The sequence below is a fragment of the Diospyros lotus genome, chromosome 1, assembly GCF_014633365.1.
Source record: "Diospyros lotus cultivar Yz01 chromosome 1, ASM1463336v1, whole genome shotgun sequence".
Classification (NCBI taxonomy): domain Eukaryota; kingdom Viridiplantae; phylum Streptophyta; class Magnoliopsida; order Ericales; family Ebenaceae; genus Diospyros; species Diospyros lotus.
In genome coordinates, this window is record NC_068338.1 from 13,347,619 (window position 1) to 13,363,548 (window position 15,930).

General features: G+C 36.8%; 1 protein-coding gene across 2 annotated transcripts in view; it reads left to right on the top strand.

The window, feature by feature from the left end:
* Nucleotides 1–15,930, top strand: part of LOC127804145 (callose synthase 3-like) — a 97,217-nt gene that overhangs the window by 79,887 nt on the left and 1,400 nt on the right. For both annotated transcript variants that reach the window (XM_052340932.1, XM_052340940.1), the window contains exons 35-42: nt 7,129–7,248; nt 7,325–7,443; nt 7,541–7,624; nt 9,612–9,724; nt 9,888–10,117; nt 10,329–11,126; nt 11,223–11,273; nt 15,722–15,907. In XM_052340932.1, coding sequence (XP_052196892.1) covers nt 7,129–7,248; nt 7,325–7,443; nt 7,541–7,624; nt 9,612–9,724; nt 9,888–10,117; nt 10,329–11,126; nt 11,223–11,273; nt 15,722–15,907 — 1,701 coding nt within the window. The remainder of the gene's footprint in view (nt 1–7,128; nt 7,249–7,324; nt 7,444–7,540; nt 7,625–9,611; nt 9,725–9,887; nt 10,118–10,328; nt 11,127–11,222; nt 11,274–15,721; nt 15,908–15,930) is intronic.

Genomic DNA, 15,930 nt, shown 5'->3' on the forward strand with positions numbered 1-15,930 from the left:
GCATCCCAAGTACCGTTCTCATTTAAGGGCTGCATCTCATCAACCATAGTCGCACACCAACCAAGGTGTGAAAGAGCTTCAAATAAACATTTAGGAATCGAGACCAAATCTAAAGATGAAATAAAGTATTGAAGGGAGGGAGTCAAATGTGTGTAAGAAGCGAAAGAAGATATTTGATGAGTACATTGATTTTTACCTTGACGAAGTGTGATGGGAAGGTCAGGGCTCAAATCTCGAGATGGAAGAACCTAGGGTCATTGTGGTGGTAGAGGGATCTGCAGACAAAGAAGAAGTTGGTGGAGGATGTGAAGCTGGAGCCCTACAAGAATACACTTGAAGAGTAGGTGGATTAGTTGACATATGTGTAGCAACACAAGTGGTCACAATGTAGACCAAAATATCATCATCCTCATGGACATGCTCATGTTCAGTGGAGATAGGAAGGAACGGTGTGGTCTTAAAGAAGGTGTTGGTAGAGACGAAGCATCGGCCAAGGGTAGGAGAAAAGTAGCGATACCCTTTCTGAGTACGAGAGTAGCCAAGAAAAACACACTTGAGAGATTTTGGATCTAACTTAGACAAGTGGGGATGGACATCACAGACAAAACAAGTGCAACCAAAGATACGAGGTTCAACAGGGAATAGAGATTGAGAAGGAAATAAGACAGAGTAAGGAATATCCCCCCCCAAGGACAGATGAAGGCATGCGATTAATTAAGAAGCAGGTGACAGAGATGGCATCAGCCCTAAAGGATTTACGAACTTTAATGTGGAAAAGAAGAACTCGGGCAGTTTCCGAGAGCTATTTATATTGATTGATTCACGAGATTTTGGGAGAATTGGATGGTGATCTCTTGGTCTAATCTCCCTAAATTAGCATAGATTCTATCTCCAATATTTAGAAAGAAGTTCTTTAGATTTAGATATTTCCTATCCTTGTTTTTATATCTTTGATTTCTTTTTATAGTGTACAACATATTTTTCCTTATTGTGTATCTTTTCTATATTCTATTCTTCTTCCCTATTAACATAGTTCTTTCTTCTTCCTACACCTTTTGATCTAGTTTCTACATGGTATCAGAGTCTATTCTCTCGAATTATTAGTTGTGAGCCTTCATTGCCATAATTACTCTTTGTTTCCCTTCACTGTTTTGCTGTAATCCCACATAATGTTTGAAATCTTTGAGATCGCTTCTCCCATCTCAACGAGAGAAGCAATGCCAATCGAACAACCAACCAGTGGTGCCCTTGCTAGTGAGTTGCTAGGAATGCACCATTCATACCACCTAGATGGTGGGAATTACCTTTAGTGGTCTCAGCTAGTGGGAACATTTCTGAATGGTTGGGGGAAGATTGCTCACCTCATAGGCCCAACACCTAAAGCCTCAGATCCAGCATTTGTTGCTTGGGATGTAGAAGACTTGATGTGATGCCATGGCTTTGGAGTTCGATGCTCCCCGAGGTAAGCAAGAACTATATGTTTTTATCTACGTTAAGGACATTTGGGAGACAGTTAAGAAAACTTATTTTAAGGTGCAAGATGCATTAGTTGTCTATGAAATAAAAACAAAAATCAGCAACACAAAACAAGGATCCTTGTCTGTGACTGATTACTATAATCAGATGAATGGGTTTTGGCTTGAATTAGACCATTATTAGGACATTAAGATGGTGTGTAGTGAAGATGTTGTTATTCTAACCTCTATGTTGGAAAGAGATAGAATAGTAGAATTCTTGGCTGGACTTAATCCTGAGTTTGATTAGGTAAGAGCATTGATCCTTAACAGGGAAAAAATGTTATCTTTAAATGAGATATATTTTATAGTATGCAGTGAGGAGCATAGGAGGATAGTTATGTTCAATGATCATAATTTGGAAGGGTCAGCTATGGTGTCTAACAAGGTGTAAGGTTCAGGGGCAAAAGCACAAGAAGGTAGAGATTTGTCTTCCTCTAGGCAAAACAAGGATGGCTCAAGGAGAATCATGCTCTCTAGCCCAGGTAGGTATGTGTTTTAATTATGAATTCTCTATTGCCTTACGCACGGCTAAGAATGAGCTGTGGATCTTGGATTCTAGAGCTACTGATCACATGACTCCTAACCTGAGTGTATTTGAGACTTATAAACCAATAACCAACCCCCAAAAAATTACTTGTAGCTAATGGTCATACAATTTCTATAGTTAGGCAAAGAAGTATGTGTTTGAACCCTTCTCTTCTTGTCCAGCATATGCTTCATGCGCCTAACCTCTCTACCAATCTAGTTTTAGTTTAGAAACTCACTCAACATCTTAATTGTCGTATGATCTTTCTCCTCATACTTATGTATTTTAGGATCTGGCCACGGGGAAGATGATTGGTGTTGCTAAGGCACAAAATGGGCTGTATTACTTACAAAGGACCTGTGAGTCTCGTACAGGAGATGAACCTATTCTAGCTTGCTCTTCTTGACCTACCTCTACCAAAACTGATGTAGATTAGGACATCCACCTTTTTATTTGTTAAAGACCATGTTTCCTACTATGTTTCAAGGTGTAAATCTTACTAATTTCCACTATGATGTGTGCGAATTATCTAAGTATCACTGTGTGCATTATGTTGTTAGTAATAAACTCTCTTCGTTTCCTTTCTTCTTGGTACACTCTGATGTGTGGGGGCCTTCTAAAGTTCCCAATTGTTCTGGGGCTAAATGTTTTATCTCATTTGTTGATGATTGCACACAAATGACTTGTGTGTATTTACTAAAGGATAGGGCAACGATCAGTGACATCCTACCTTTATTTCATAGGATGATCCTCACTCAATTTGGGGTTTCTATTAAAAGGTTCAGAACTGATAATGCAAGAGATTATTTTAATCACCAGCATAAGGGGATTATCCATGTATCCTCTTGTGTTGATACTCCACAACAAAATGGAGTTGCAGAGAGAAGATGAGACATCTTTTTAATGTGACTAGAGCTCTTTTGCATTAGCATTTTGTTCCTAAATCCTTTTGGGGTGAAGCAGTGCTAACTACAACATATATGATCAATCGGGTTCCTTCAAAAGTGCTAAATTGTCTCAGTCCTTTCTAGTGTCTCTCTTCTCACTTTCTAGAACTTAGTCTTTATACGTCTCTTCCTCTCAAAAGTGTTTGAATGTGTGGATTTTGTTCATATTTCTAAACATCACAGGGATAAATTTGATCCTAGAGCTCTTAGGTGTGTTTTTATTGCTACTCTCCTACCCAAAACGATTATAAGTGCTATCATACTTCCACCCGCAAATTTCGTGTCCAAAGATGTGACTTTTGTGAAACTTAGTCCTTCTTTAGGCCTTTTATTTTTGGTCCCCAAGGGGATGTCCAAAGTTGATAAGGTGGGATGTCCCAGATCACAATGGAGATCAAGAGGGGAGAGGACATTGGAGCACACGGCTGGTTGTGGAACTGATGGCATAAAAGTAATGTCAAGAAGATACAAACCATTAGACTCATACCCTCTACCAGTAATCTACTTCATTGTAAGATTTTGAAAGACACAATAGGTAGGAAAAAATAACACACAACAGTTAAGGACATGAGTAAATTTACTAACATGAGAGTAAGTTAAAAGAGAAATTAGGTAGGCATAAAACAGAGGACACTAGAAGAGATGGTGTAGGCTGGGCAACCCCATAGCCTACTACAAATGCAATGGACCCATCAGCATGTCACATTTGGGAAAGAAGTTTGGGAATCGAAGGATGAGAGAATACTTGGGTTCTCGGTCATATGATCTGTATCACCAGAATCAATGACCTATTTAGTAGAATATGACATAAGACATGTAGTAGGATTACTTGAGTTATCACCAATGGCTGTTGGGGCTTTGATGGATGATTTGGAGGCCTGATATTGGGTAAAGTGAGCATATTCATTAGCAAAGATCAGAACTATCTATTCAGAAGGGCTCTTATCGTGAGTAGCAATATTGGCAACAAATAGCTATAAGGGTTCCCATGAAGCTTCCTACAAGTGCGTTTAGTGTGACTAACTTCACTACAGTGATAACATGTAGGTTTGCTACTAGTATCTGAACCACGATACCCATGTCCAATAGTATCACTATTGTGCTTTCCTACATGACCACCCTTTCCATCACGATGTCCATTTTGTAGTGCAGTTGGTGTGACTTATAAGGGCTACCATCAAGATCTCTACCTAACTAATTCAATCGGATCAAAAATGAAGATACTACTACAACTTAAATAGTAGCCACCACCAACACGGAATCGAAAGATCCAACAATTGGGAAGAATAACTCAAATTGTAACTTGAAACAAATTATTGGGAAGAATTGATTCCAACACTTGGCTGCCAAAGAACTTGGAAGATCCAATACTGGGAACTTGATGCAGTGTCAGGATTCAACAGGATCCCATCACAAACATCAACTCGAGTTGGAACCAGGCATGCCTGGATTTAGAACTAGATCTCGAGATTGAATCTAGGGCACAAAAGAGGACTACTTCTGGTGAGTTGCAGCGCAATCGGAGTAGATTGGTAATCAATTTGCAACACAGTTGTAGGAGGCCGATGCAGCAGGGCAATGGAAGTCGGAGAATATTAGTCTCTAGACCCAATCAGATTGGACATGTTGTACATTGACAATTGTAATCATATTTATTATTTGAATAAGGAGTTGTTCAAATTCACAAGAAGTTATTCTATTAGTTTCTTGTTATTATTGTAATAATCGAATAAAACTAGATAGAAGTTCATATGATGTATACTGTGATTAATCTATAAAGATGTGAGATGATGCATCACAGTTTTTAGACATCATTAAACGTCCCAAGTCGTAGCAATGTCAAGAATAGACATTGACAATTGCGGTAAGACTTGTATGTGCTATGTTTTTGCTATGTGATAGCAATGAGGGTCTCACACCCATAGGTATGGGGATGCTTAAACAAGTACATAGGTGACTAATGTTGGAGAACATGTCACTGGACATGACTCACCACGAGAATCTATTTTAGTTATATATTGATGGTATTCTCATACGAGATGGGTGTAACTAATCTTTGAACTTGAGGTTATCACAGGTCATCTCATAAGAAGAACGGTATGCTTTGACATCGTTTCGATAGGCCTAGATAAAAGCTGCACGTGGGCAATCGTTGGGTATATCGTGAGGCTTATGGAGATGGGTGCATAGCCAAGATGAGACTCGTCTATCCCTTGATAGAGGATGATGTATCTAAGGCGCCTTCGGTGAATATTCACTTTAAATCCATGGCCATGGTGAAAGAGATCAATAAGGAGTTGTTGATTTACTTTCTAATTAAGTGAAGATATTCAGAAGACTGAAGAAAACTCATGTGATCGTTATCAAGCAACGCATCGCCATACTTGAGATCACATAAGATACATTGACGAGAGGATCGAATTACACGATAACCATGCTCCTAAAAGGTTATTTGCGGATTATGAATCCTTCTGAATAAATGGGTAGGCATGATGCCTTGCTAGAGGCCAATCTTGTCTTATGTGTTCGTACTAACACATTGCCAACATATTCGAAAGTCTAATGAGTCATACGCAATAGGCACGGTTCTTGGCTTAAACCAGGAGAGTGGACATATGGTTAAGTGGGACACTTCGACAAGAAGTTGTGTCGTCGTAGGTTCTCACGGAAAAAGAACAAATAAACGTAATGACGTCGATATGACGATAAGTCGTTATAATGGAAAGAGTTTTCTAAAATGACAGTTGATTAGATTAGGAAGGAGTTTCTAATTTAATAATTTTCTATTTGTTGGAGTGGCAAATAGGAAATAAAATATATTTGGGCTTAAATTAATATTTGGACTAAATTGGATTTGGGCCAAATATTAAAATAAATATTATATTTGGACTAAATTAGATTTGGGCCAAATATTAAATATTATATTTGGACCAAATTAGATTTGGGCTAAATATTAAATAAAATATGTTTGGGCTTGAATTAGATTTGGGCCACAATATTTTATTTAAACCTATAATTGGATTTGAGCCACTTAATTATATTTCTAGTTGGACTAGAATAATCTCACTTAAGATTCTAATTGAATTAGAATTAATGGGCTGGCCCAATCCATTAGGGTTTGAGAAACCCTAGGATATTTCTCTATAAATATCCTTTTATGGGTTGCCTAAAGGTGAATAGAGTTTTTGGTGTTGTTTTTCAAGAGTTAAAAAACGTATTGCCGTTCACTCTTTCCCGTTTCTTTTGGCATCAATACGAAACGAGGGCGTTCTTTTTCCGTCCATACACGAGCCGTGCAAAGGAGAAGGAGCTAGCACTCCTATTCCGCTCTCTTTGTCAATGGACGCGTGCTGCGTATCACGAGTTAGAGGCTGGACGCTTGGATGGCTCGAATCCGCGAACAACTTGATAATCTAAAGGTTAGATTTATTTATTTGTATGTGAATGATTTGATTTCGACGTTGATCCAATCGCCGGGATCGGGGTAAGGTTCAAAATTTTTGAACTACGCTGCTTGCCTCGTAGCAACGTTGCTTTACTTTCAGAGAATGCTAGAGGTCAAAGTAGAGGCCACCGCAGGACGGAAGCAACAAGGCAGACAATGCGACTGATGATGACCAATGCGATTGATGCAATGGTGACCGATGACTAGACGAACAAGCAATCCATCTCCTCTCTTCGATGGTGGGGACCAAGGCAAGGCGACCGACAGTGTGACGACCAGATCTAGGGCAAGACAAGCATGACGAGGCTACTTTAACATCACAACCAAATCTAGGGTAAGCAGGGACCAGATCTAGGTACAGTAGGGACCAAATCTAGGGCTCTGATACCATGTAAAAGATCCTAGGATTATACTCTAGGATATTCTACTTCCATATTTACGTAGTTGACTAATTTCCATAACTACATAGATCTAGTTTCTATAACACTAAAGCTGGACAAAGAACTAAGAGCTCAATGTTAAGGCATATTCGCCATTTCTTGTATTTTAAACCATTTTTCCCCTGTGATCACCTTTTCCCATGTTAGTATTTCTTTTATTTACAAATTTCCAGATTCATAGTATAGTTTCAGTTTTCCCATGATTTTTGGGGTGTTAACACTTTTACTTTATTGCTTCTTTCTCTATACACAGGTCATATATAAAATAAAACTTCCAGGACCTGCTATATTGGGTGAGGGAAAGCCTGAAAATCAGAATCATGCCATAATATTCACACGCGGAGATGGCTTGCAAACAATAGATATGAATCAGGTATTATGCTGTCATATTTTTCCGGTGTAGTTATAAAATTCCAGTATCATAATTACTTTAATGAGATCAATTTCAGGACAACTACATGGAAGAGGCTTTAAAGATGAGAAACTTGCTTCAAGAATTTCTTAAAAAGCATGATGGCGTGCGCTTCCCTACAATACTTGGGCTGAGAGAGCACATATTTACTGGAAGGTGTGCAGCTTCCTGTTTGATTTCCTTCGTGTTGTTACCTTGCTATCCTCTAATTGTTCTGTTATTATAATTACTGATATCCTGCCATTTGATGCAGTGTTTCTTCTCTTGCATGGTTCATGTCAAATCAGGAGACTAGCTTTGTAACTATTGGTCAGAGATTATTGGCGGACCCATTGAAGTAATCATTCTTTTTTCCCTCTCTAGGAGCCACTGATATATTTCTTTTCTTTTCTTTTCTGTTTTAGATACTCATCTCTGCTTTTTTAGCACGTGGGCAGTAAAATAATCAATATGTTCACTAAAACAGAACATTTTAATTCAAAATGAAAAATATTGTCAGCCTGACTGTCTAATAGCTGTTTCAAGGCTTCTTTGAACAGCCCAAGGTAGTGAAACAATGTATCTGATTGAGTAGCAAAATTGAATTTGCCCTATTTCAAGTAGTTGGCTTTGGTCATTATTTTATTTGTTGTGATGGTGCTTGTGCTTTTGTCGTTCTCTTATGCTGTAATGAAGCAGAATATAGAATTTTGCTTCATCATTGATAGCAAAGTTTATATGAAGACTAGCATATAATGGTTTTAAATGCTTTTTTATTTGCATAGCCATGTTATTTTTGTCAACCTCTCACTATATACTCTCTACCCCGCAAGTGGACGAGTTGAAGCAAATAGTATAATGATGAGTAGGGGTGTCGTACCTATGAGAACTAACTTTTGACGTGTACTCTAACTGATTTAATCTTAACCTAACACACACATTGGTATAGCTATTTACAATGACTTAAACTGTAATGAAAACTAATTTACTAATAAAAGATGTAACTAAAACAATTTCTTCGATTCAAAAATCACAAAGCTAAAGCACTAGGGTTTGTGAATCCACCGTCGGCCTTCTATGATTCAATTGCTCATTACTCGGATTTTTCTATTCCTTATTTTAGGTTGAAAATCAATGATCCAATTACAACCAAAAGCCTCTCTTGATGGTCATTCAGTTCTATGTATATATATGAGATTAACTATCTTTAGTCAACCTTTGAACATATAAACATACATTCAATCACAATGATCATCACAAAATGATTTCACAGGGCATGACGGTATCTCTGCTTATTATAGAACCCTACGTTGTTTATTACCATGTCTAATCTGTATTGAATCTCTCGAAAGCAATACAAATCATGAATACATTTTAATGGTGATTAGGCATCAAAACGACATTATGAACATAACAAACAATTAACCTGAATGAATAAGAAATAGCAAACTGAGTAACTTTAAATCAAACCATTAGAAGTCGAGGTTTCATTATTCACTCTAGCTATAAACAATTAGCAATGCATTATTACAATCAAAAGAAAAAGAAAAGAGTCGTAATCCATAGCAGAGATTGAGAAAGAAAAAGAAAAATACAACCCAAAAGTATAGTCTCCAAGTTGCCTTATTTCACCCCTTCAATCTTCCGTCGGCTCTTTCAAAAACTCCCCCAAAACTCCACGATGGAGCCTTTCTATAGCCATCCCTATAGTTTTCAAGCCGTGCTTCGTGAAAACTCTCGTTCCCCATTGAATTGGATGGAGACGGGTCGAAATCGCCCTTCGAATTGGAGTACAGAACCCTACTGCTGTCCTACCGCGGTATGCTTGTTGCGGCAGATCCATGAGCTCCAGAAAACAGTTCCTAAAGCGGTCTTACAACGGTATGCATACTGTTATAAGACCGTGAGCTCTAGAAACTAACACTTACAGCGGTCCTACAGCAAAATGCATACTACTGTAGGCTACTAGATTTCTTCCTTAGCCTCTTTCGTCTTTGCCTTCCACTTTTCGCTCTTGTTCCACTTTCACTTTTATCTCATTTCGAGTTGATAACTGACCATGCCTTCAAGTTTTATTTCCACTTCTATAATGCACCGAAATTGTCCCTTTTTGTTCCATGTCCACTTTGCATGTGATGTGTACCTATTCTGACAATATTGAGCCCAAAATGAATAGCAATCATGTTAATTGAAGACTTAAATGCTAAGTTTGGACAATTAAATAAGAGTGCAAAATATGCTGATCAATTTTCCTCCTAGGAAGTCTCATTTTCTGTTTGTTCTCTTGTGCTTGTGATGTCCTATGGGGTAGGCTTCCATGAATTAACCTTTCTTTATTCATTCAGGGTGCGGTTTCATTATGGTCATCCAGATGTCTTTGATAGGCTATTTCACCTAACAAGAGGGGGTGTTAGCAAAGCCTCTAAGACAATTAACTTGAGTGAGGATATATTTGCGGGTATGGCCATCCTCTTGAATTCTATACTCCACTAATTTCCAGTTTTTCATTTTGTTTTCTATGGATTGCAATATTTTTATTTTATTTCTTGAGGGGAAAGGAAGGCGGTGAACTGTTGATAACATTCTTATTATATAGCTCATGTGATGAAACCTGAATGCAGGCTTCAATTCTACACTTCGTGAAGGCAATGTTACTCATCATGAATATATACAAGTTGGGAAAGGAAGAGATGTGGGCCTTAACCAGATATCTCAATTTGAGGCAAAAATTGCTAATGGCAATGGAGAGCAAACATTGAGTCGTGATATTTACAGGCTTGGACACCGTTTTGATTTTTTCCGAATGTTGTCATGTTATTTTACCACAGTTGGCTCCTACTTCAGTACCTTGGTAAGCTGGAACATACAGCTTTCCTTCTCCTTGAGGTGTTAATGATGGGGGGCACGAAAGGAAATGTTTGGAAGATATTATTCTAGCAAAAATATAGAAATTAACATATCTTCTTATTTGTTTTAGTATATTTTATCCATCCTAAGTAATTTTGGAAAGATTAGTTCCCATTATTCAGAATCCTAATTAGAATCCTAATTTCTTCTGGCAGATCACTGTTCTCACTGTATATGTATTCCTTTATGGGCGCCTTTATCTTGTTCTTAGTGGACTTGAGGAGGGGCTGAACAAACAACCAGCAATTAGGGATAATAAGCCTCTTCAAGTGGCTCTTGCTTCTCAATCATTTGTACAAATTGGATTTTTGATGGCTTTGCCTATGTTGATGGAGATTGGCTTGGAGAGGGGCTTCCGAACTGCACTAAGTGAATTCATACTAATGCAGCTGCAATTGGCGCCTGTATTTTTCACATTTTCTCTTGGAACAAAGACCCACTACTATGGAAGGACTTTGCTTCATGGAGGTGCAAAATACAGGCCTACAGGTCGTGGTTTTGTGGTGTTTCATGCCAAGTTTGCTGAAAACTATCGCCTCTACTCTCGCAGCCACTTTGTCAAGGGACTTGAGCTAATGATTCTTCTTCTAGTCTACCAAATTTTTGGTCAATCATACAGAAGCGCAGTCGCTTATGTCTTGATAACAGTATCAATGTGGTTCATGGTTGGCACCTGGCTTTTTGCACCCTTCCTTTTCAATCCCTCTGGTTTTGAATGGCAAAAGATTGTGGATGATTGGAGTGATTGGAATAAGTGGATAGGCAACAGAGGTGGTATTGGTGTACCCCCAGAAAAAAGTTGGGAATCTTGGTGGGAGCAGGAGCAAGAACATCTTCGCCATTCTGGAAAGCGTGGTATTACTGCTGAGATATTATTAGCTTTAAGATTTTTCATCTATCAGTATGGGCTTGTTTATCACTTGACCATTACCAAGAATACCAAAAGTTTTCTGGTATGTAACTAACTGAAGGTTTTTGATATTTAGATGTTCTTTCAAAGTGGACATTTCCGATAGATTTTGTTATTTTTGTTTTTCTATGAATTACAGGTATATGGCATATCATGGCTGGTCATCATTCTAATATTATTTGTGATGAAGGTAAAAATCACATTGCTTGGAATTCTGCCTTAATTCAATGTATCAGCTACATGAATTATAGGTCGTCAATTATTTCTATTGATGGTTTTATCTTTTGTATGACTCTTATAACACATGTCATACTAAGAGCCTCATCAAGTTTTGCTTGGTCTTCTATTGCCTTTTTTGCTAAAGAGTTGACCTATTCCATACACTCTCACATGAGCATCTATTGGTTTTCTTCTTACATGACCAAATCATCTTAATTGTGTCTCACACATCTTATCTAAATAAGAGCCTCTATCGGTTCTTTTGAATTTTATTTTTATTTTATTGTCCCACATCAATATTGCATCCGTATTTTTGTTACACTTATATTTTGCACTTTATTAATACTTTATTGTCCAACATTATGTGCCATATAACAAAATTGGTCTTATTGCTGTCTTATAAAATTTTCTTTTTTGTTTTGACAAATATTGGTATCAAATATAACTCTAGGTGCACTTATTAACCATTTTGCCTTAATTCTTTGAATAACGTTCTCATTAATCTCCCCATCTTTTTGAATGATTGATTCAAGATATTTGAACTGATCTTTTCTTAATATGACTTGAAGTGATTTTTAATACGACTTGATCTCCAAATGTTACCATAACATCATATAGATTTATATTTAACTAAAAATATATTCTCTAATTTTCAGTTTTCAATTTGTGTACTTGCTACCTTTAAATTCTATAGTGTTCCGCCTTATCTCGAGCTTAGCATTCTTGCCTTCTTTGTCTTATCCATCAACATAATGTCATCTAAAACAACATGCACCAAGCACCTCTGTCTGGGTATGTTTAGTGAGTTTGTTCATTATTAGGGCAAAAGGCAAGGACTAATGCAATCCTTGATGTAATACACATGTAATTGGAAAATCCGTAGTATATCCTCTATATGTTGCCACACATTTATGTTCTCTATGATACTTGTCTTTAATAACCTATATGTAAACATTTTGGATTCCTTTTTTCTCTGAGGCATAAAAGTTCTCTTTGGAATTTTCATAAGCATTTTCTGAATCACAATCTCCCCCAAAATTCCATAATGTGGCTCATTAGCTTGATTTCTCTATAATTTTCACTACTTCTAACATCTCCTTTATTGTTGTAAATAAGCTTTAAAGTGCTCTTCCTCCACTCGGTCAGACTTTCTTTTTCATTTAAGGATCACATCGAATAATTTCATTAACCAAAAAATGCTCTCTTCTCCCTTGCATTTACGTTCTTCTATTGAGGTATTATTTGCCCAACTAATGTACTATCCTTAATCATTTTCAATACTTGCTTCATTTCATTTTGACATCCATGTTTTTTGAGTATATAATTCCTATCTTCTTAATAATTACTAAGACGACTCAATATAACAATTGTTTGTCCACCTTAATTGAATACCTTTCACCTGGTTCAAAGGCCTTGTTTTTCTTTCCTTTTGCTTCGCCATTTTATGTTTGTATCTCTTTACCCTTATTTTGTATCTAGTCTTTGTATAAATTTTTATAAGCTTTTTTTCTCTTTTTGCATCCCTAACTGTCTTTTATATTTCGTTTCAACATTTGTTTGAAGTCTTGTAGAAGGCTCTCATAGTTTTAAATTTTTCTTGTACCTCCTTATTTCACCACTGGACTCTTTTGGGTTTGGGAGTTTTCCCTTTGACTCTTTTGGAACCATTTTTGCCATATTTCGAATGGCAATAGCTATTTCAATCCACATTTTGGGATTCTCCTTCTATAGTCCAATTTGTTATGCCTACACTTTTCTTGAAAGTAGTCTGTACCTTTTAAATTCTGCCATTTGGTTCTTGGGGTTCATTCTGTATCATTTTTTTTCCCTCCATTTTGATGTCCGTAAAGGAGGAGGGTTGCGTTAGGTAGCCGACAGTCAGCGTAAAACCTAATCGGATCCAAATATGAATTCTAGACAAACTATCTGTTGGGATGTAATCCACATAAAAGTCTAGAATTCATGTAGCCAACCCCACATAGTGGGATAACGGCTGGATATGTTGTTGTTTTGATGTCCGTAATTTCATGTGAACTAGTCATTCTCTCAGTAAAATGTACAATCCTTACAACACAAGCACTCCTCTCTTCATAAAAAAGTAGTCTATTTGGGTAATTGACAAGACATTTGTATGTGATCAAGTGTTCCTCAAAACTGTTTGTCAGAAAACAGGCTGGCTTAATTAATCAAATAATTGGCAGATTTACTCAAGTATTTTTGGAAAGCTGGAAAGCAGATCTTGAATAGTTTCCTATTGTATATATAGAGATTCCATGTACAGATTGACAGTTTTAGTCAGTAAATTAGGGATTCTCTCCATTATAGGGATTCCCTAATTAAAGGTTTTCCTTTTGTGGATTTGTCTATTCACTGTATATATATGGGACTGTAAAGAATGAATGAAATCATGCAGTTGTTTTTCTCTCAAATTCTGTTACTGTTTATTAAACCTAGTGTCACTATGATCCCTATATGCTTTCGCAAAATTCAAAATAACTTTGCCCTCATTATTTTTTTATGCAAATCCACTACCTCTTTGCACATCCCTATTCTCATTTCCTTCTCTAACCACATGACCAGTCAAGTCAGCTTCTATAATTTCTTCTCTCTATATATTTCTTGTATAAATGAAGATATGACAAAAGACAAAAATACATGAAAGTCTAGAATTCATGTAGCCGACCTCACATAATGGGATAAAGCTGGATATGTTGTTGTTGTTTATATATTTCTTGTATAAACCCCTCCATATCTTTGGAAAACTATCTTTACTTGCTCCCCTAACCCAACTTGTGGTGCATACATACTAACAATATTCATAGTTTCTTCTCCAATGACAACTTCGGCTACAATATTCCTACTGCTTAGTCTCTTCACATCCCCTACCTATCCTTCAAAGCCTTATCCATAATAATTCCTTCTACATTCCTTGCCCAATCCTTCCCTAAATACCAAAGTTTATACCCAGATTCTATCAACATTTTAGCTTTCTCTCCCATTATTAAAGGCACGCCTAGGCATACCTAGCACCACCTTTGGAGCCTGGAATGCTCCCAGGTAGGTGCAAACTACCTAGGCGCACCTGGCTTTTTTTCAACTTTTTAGGGTTTATATTTACTGTTTATTACTTTATTTAATTTTTTACTGTTTAGGGTTTATATTTATTGTTTCAACCCCAAATTTGATAATGAGTAAAAGGGTTAGTTAATCTTAATTAAGATTTAAGACCTCTGAATTGTTTAAGATTTAGTTTAAGTTGACTTAAAGACTTTTAAATTGCATCTTTTTCCATTTTTTATTGTTCTTTTCATTGCATATATATATGCCAACAATAGATTTTAAAATTTCTTACAAAGTTTTTAACTTTTGTGATACTTATATGCGGGTTGCTGCAATATGATGAAATGTGCTGTGCTGAAATTTACAAGTATGTTACTTGTTTTAATATTTTTTTTAGTTAGTATATGTCAATTTTTTTTAATTTTCTTGATAACATGCTTTGAATATGTTATTATGAGTTATGACCTATTTTATACCTTATTTTTCAACTAGGATATATATTTTTCTTTTTTTTTGTTAGTTAGCGTGCCCCTAGTTTCACCAGGCGCACGCCTCGCCTTGCTCCTTAGGCTCCAACCCATCTTGTCTCTTGGAGACACAAAATACAAATTTTTCTCTTAAAATGATGTCCGCCAATTCCATTGATTTTGGTTTCAAAATCCCAAATCCAATCCTTATTCTGTGATCCTAGAATAACACCGTCTGTTGCATTCATCCATGAAAATTTGAGAACCACTGTGTTCATTCATGAAAATGTCTTTTGCTAATTTTTCACTACACTCGAGCAATGCAGGACATCACTATGACAGGGTTACACCTTCCCAAAAATTTTCTATTTGTGTAGAATTCATTATGTTTGATCCAACAAGTACTATCTCATGTATTACTGGTAGAAGTTAATTCACTCTTCTGAATTCCTGTCTAGGTGTTACTATTCACTCTGAATCTTGAAGTGATGCTTGGTAACTATTTGGTGGGTGGGTGGGTGTCTGCACGCCTTCTATGCCTGGGATTAATTTTTCTGATTTTTATTATTAAGACTTATAATCTTTTCTTTGCAAGAAGGCACTGAAAGACAGGAAAGAAAATAGGTTGATTTGTTTTGTTTCACTCTTAACTAGGTTTCTATGCAATTTTGCGTATGCTGAACATGTTTATTTCCAGACTGGATAATTGACACCTCCCCGTATGATGTGATCTATGATTTTGGATAAACTTTCTGAATATTATAATTAATGTGTATGTATTGCCAAAAGACCTGATTGTCGTTATTATTGGTGAAATGTGCATGCCGTTGTTGTGGCTTTTTTGGTCTTCTTCAGATCTATTATCAAGATTTTTCTTTTTTGTTTCCCTCAGACTGTATCAGTTGGACGCAGAAAGTTCAGTGCAAGTTTCCAGCTCATGTTTCGATTAATCAAGGGGCTGATCTTCCTTACTTTTGTCTCCATTCTTGTTACTCTGATTGCACTCCCACACATGACAATGCAGGATATATTTGTGTGTATTCTTGCCTTCATGCCAACTGGATGGGGTTTGCTTCTGGTCAGTGAATTCTTTTGGTTTAT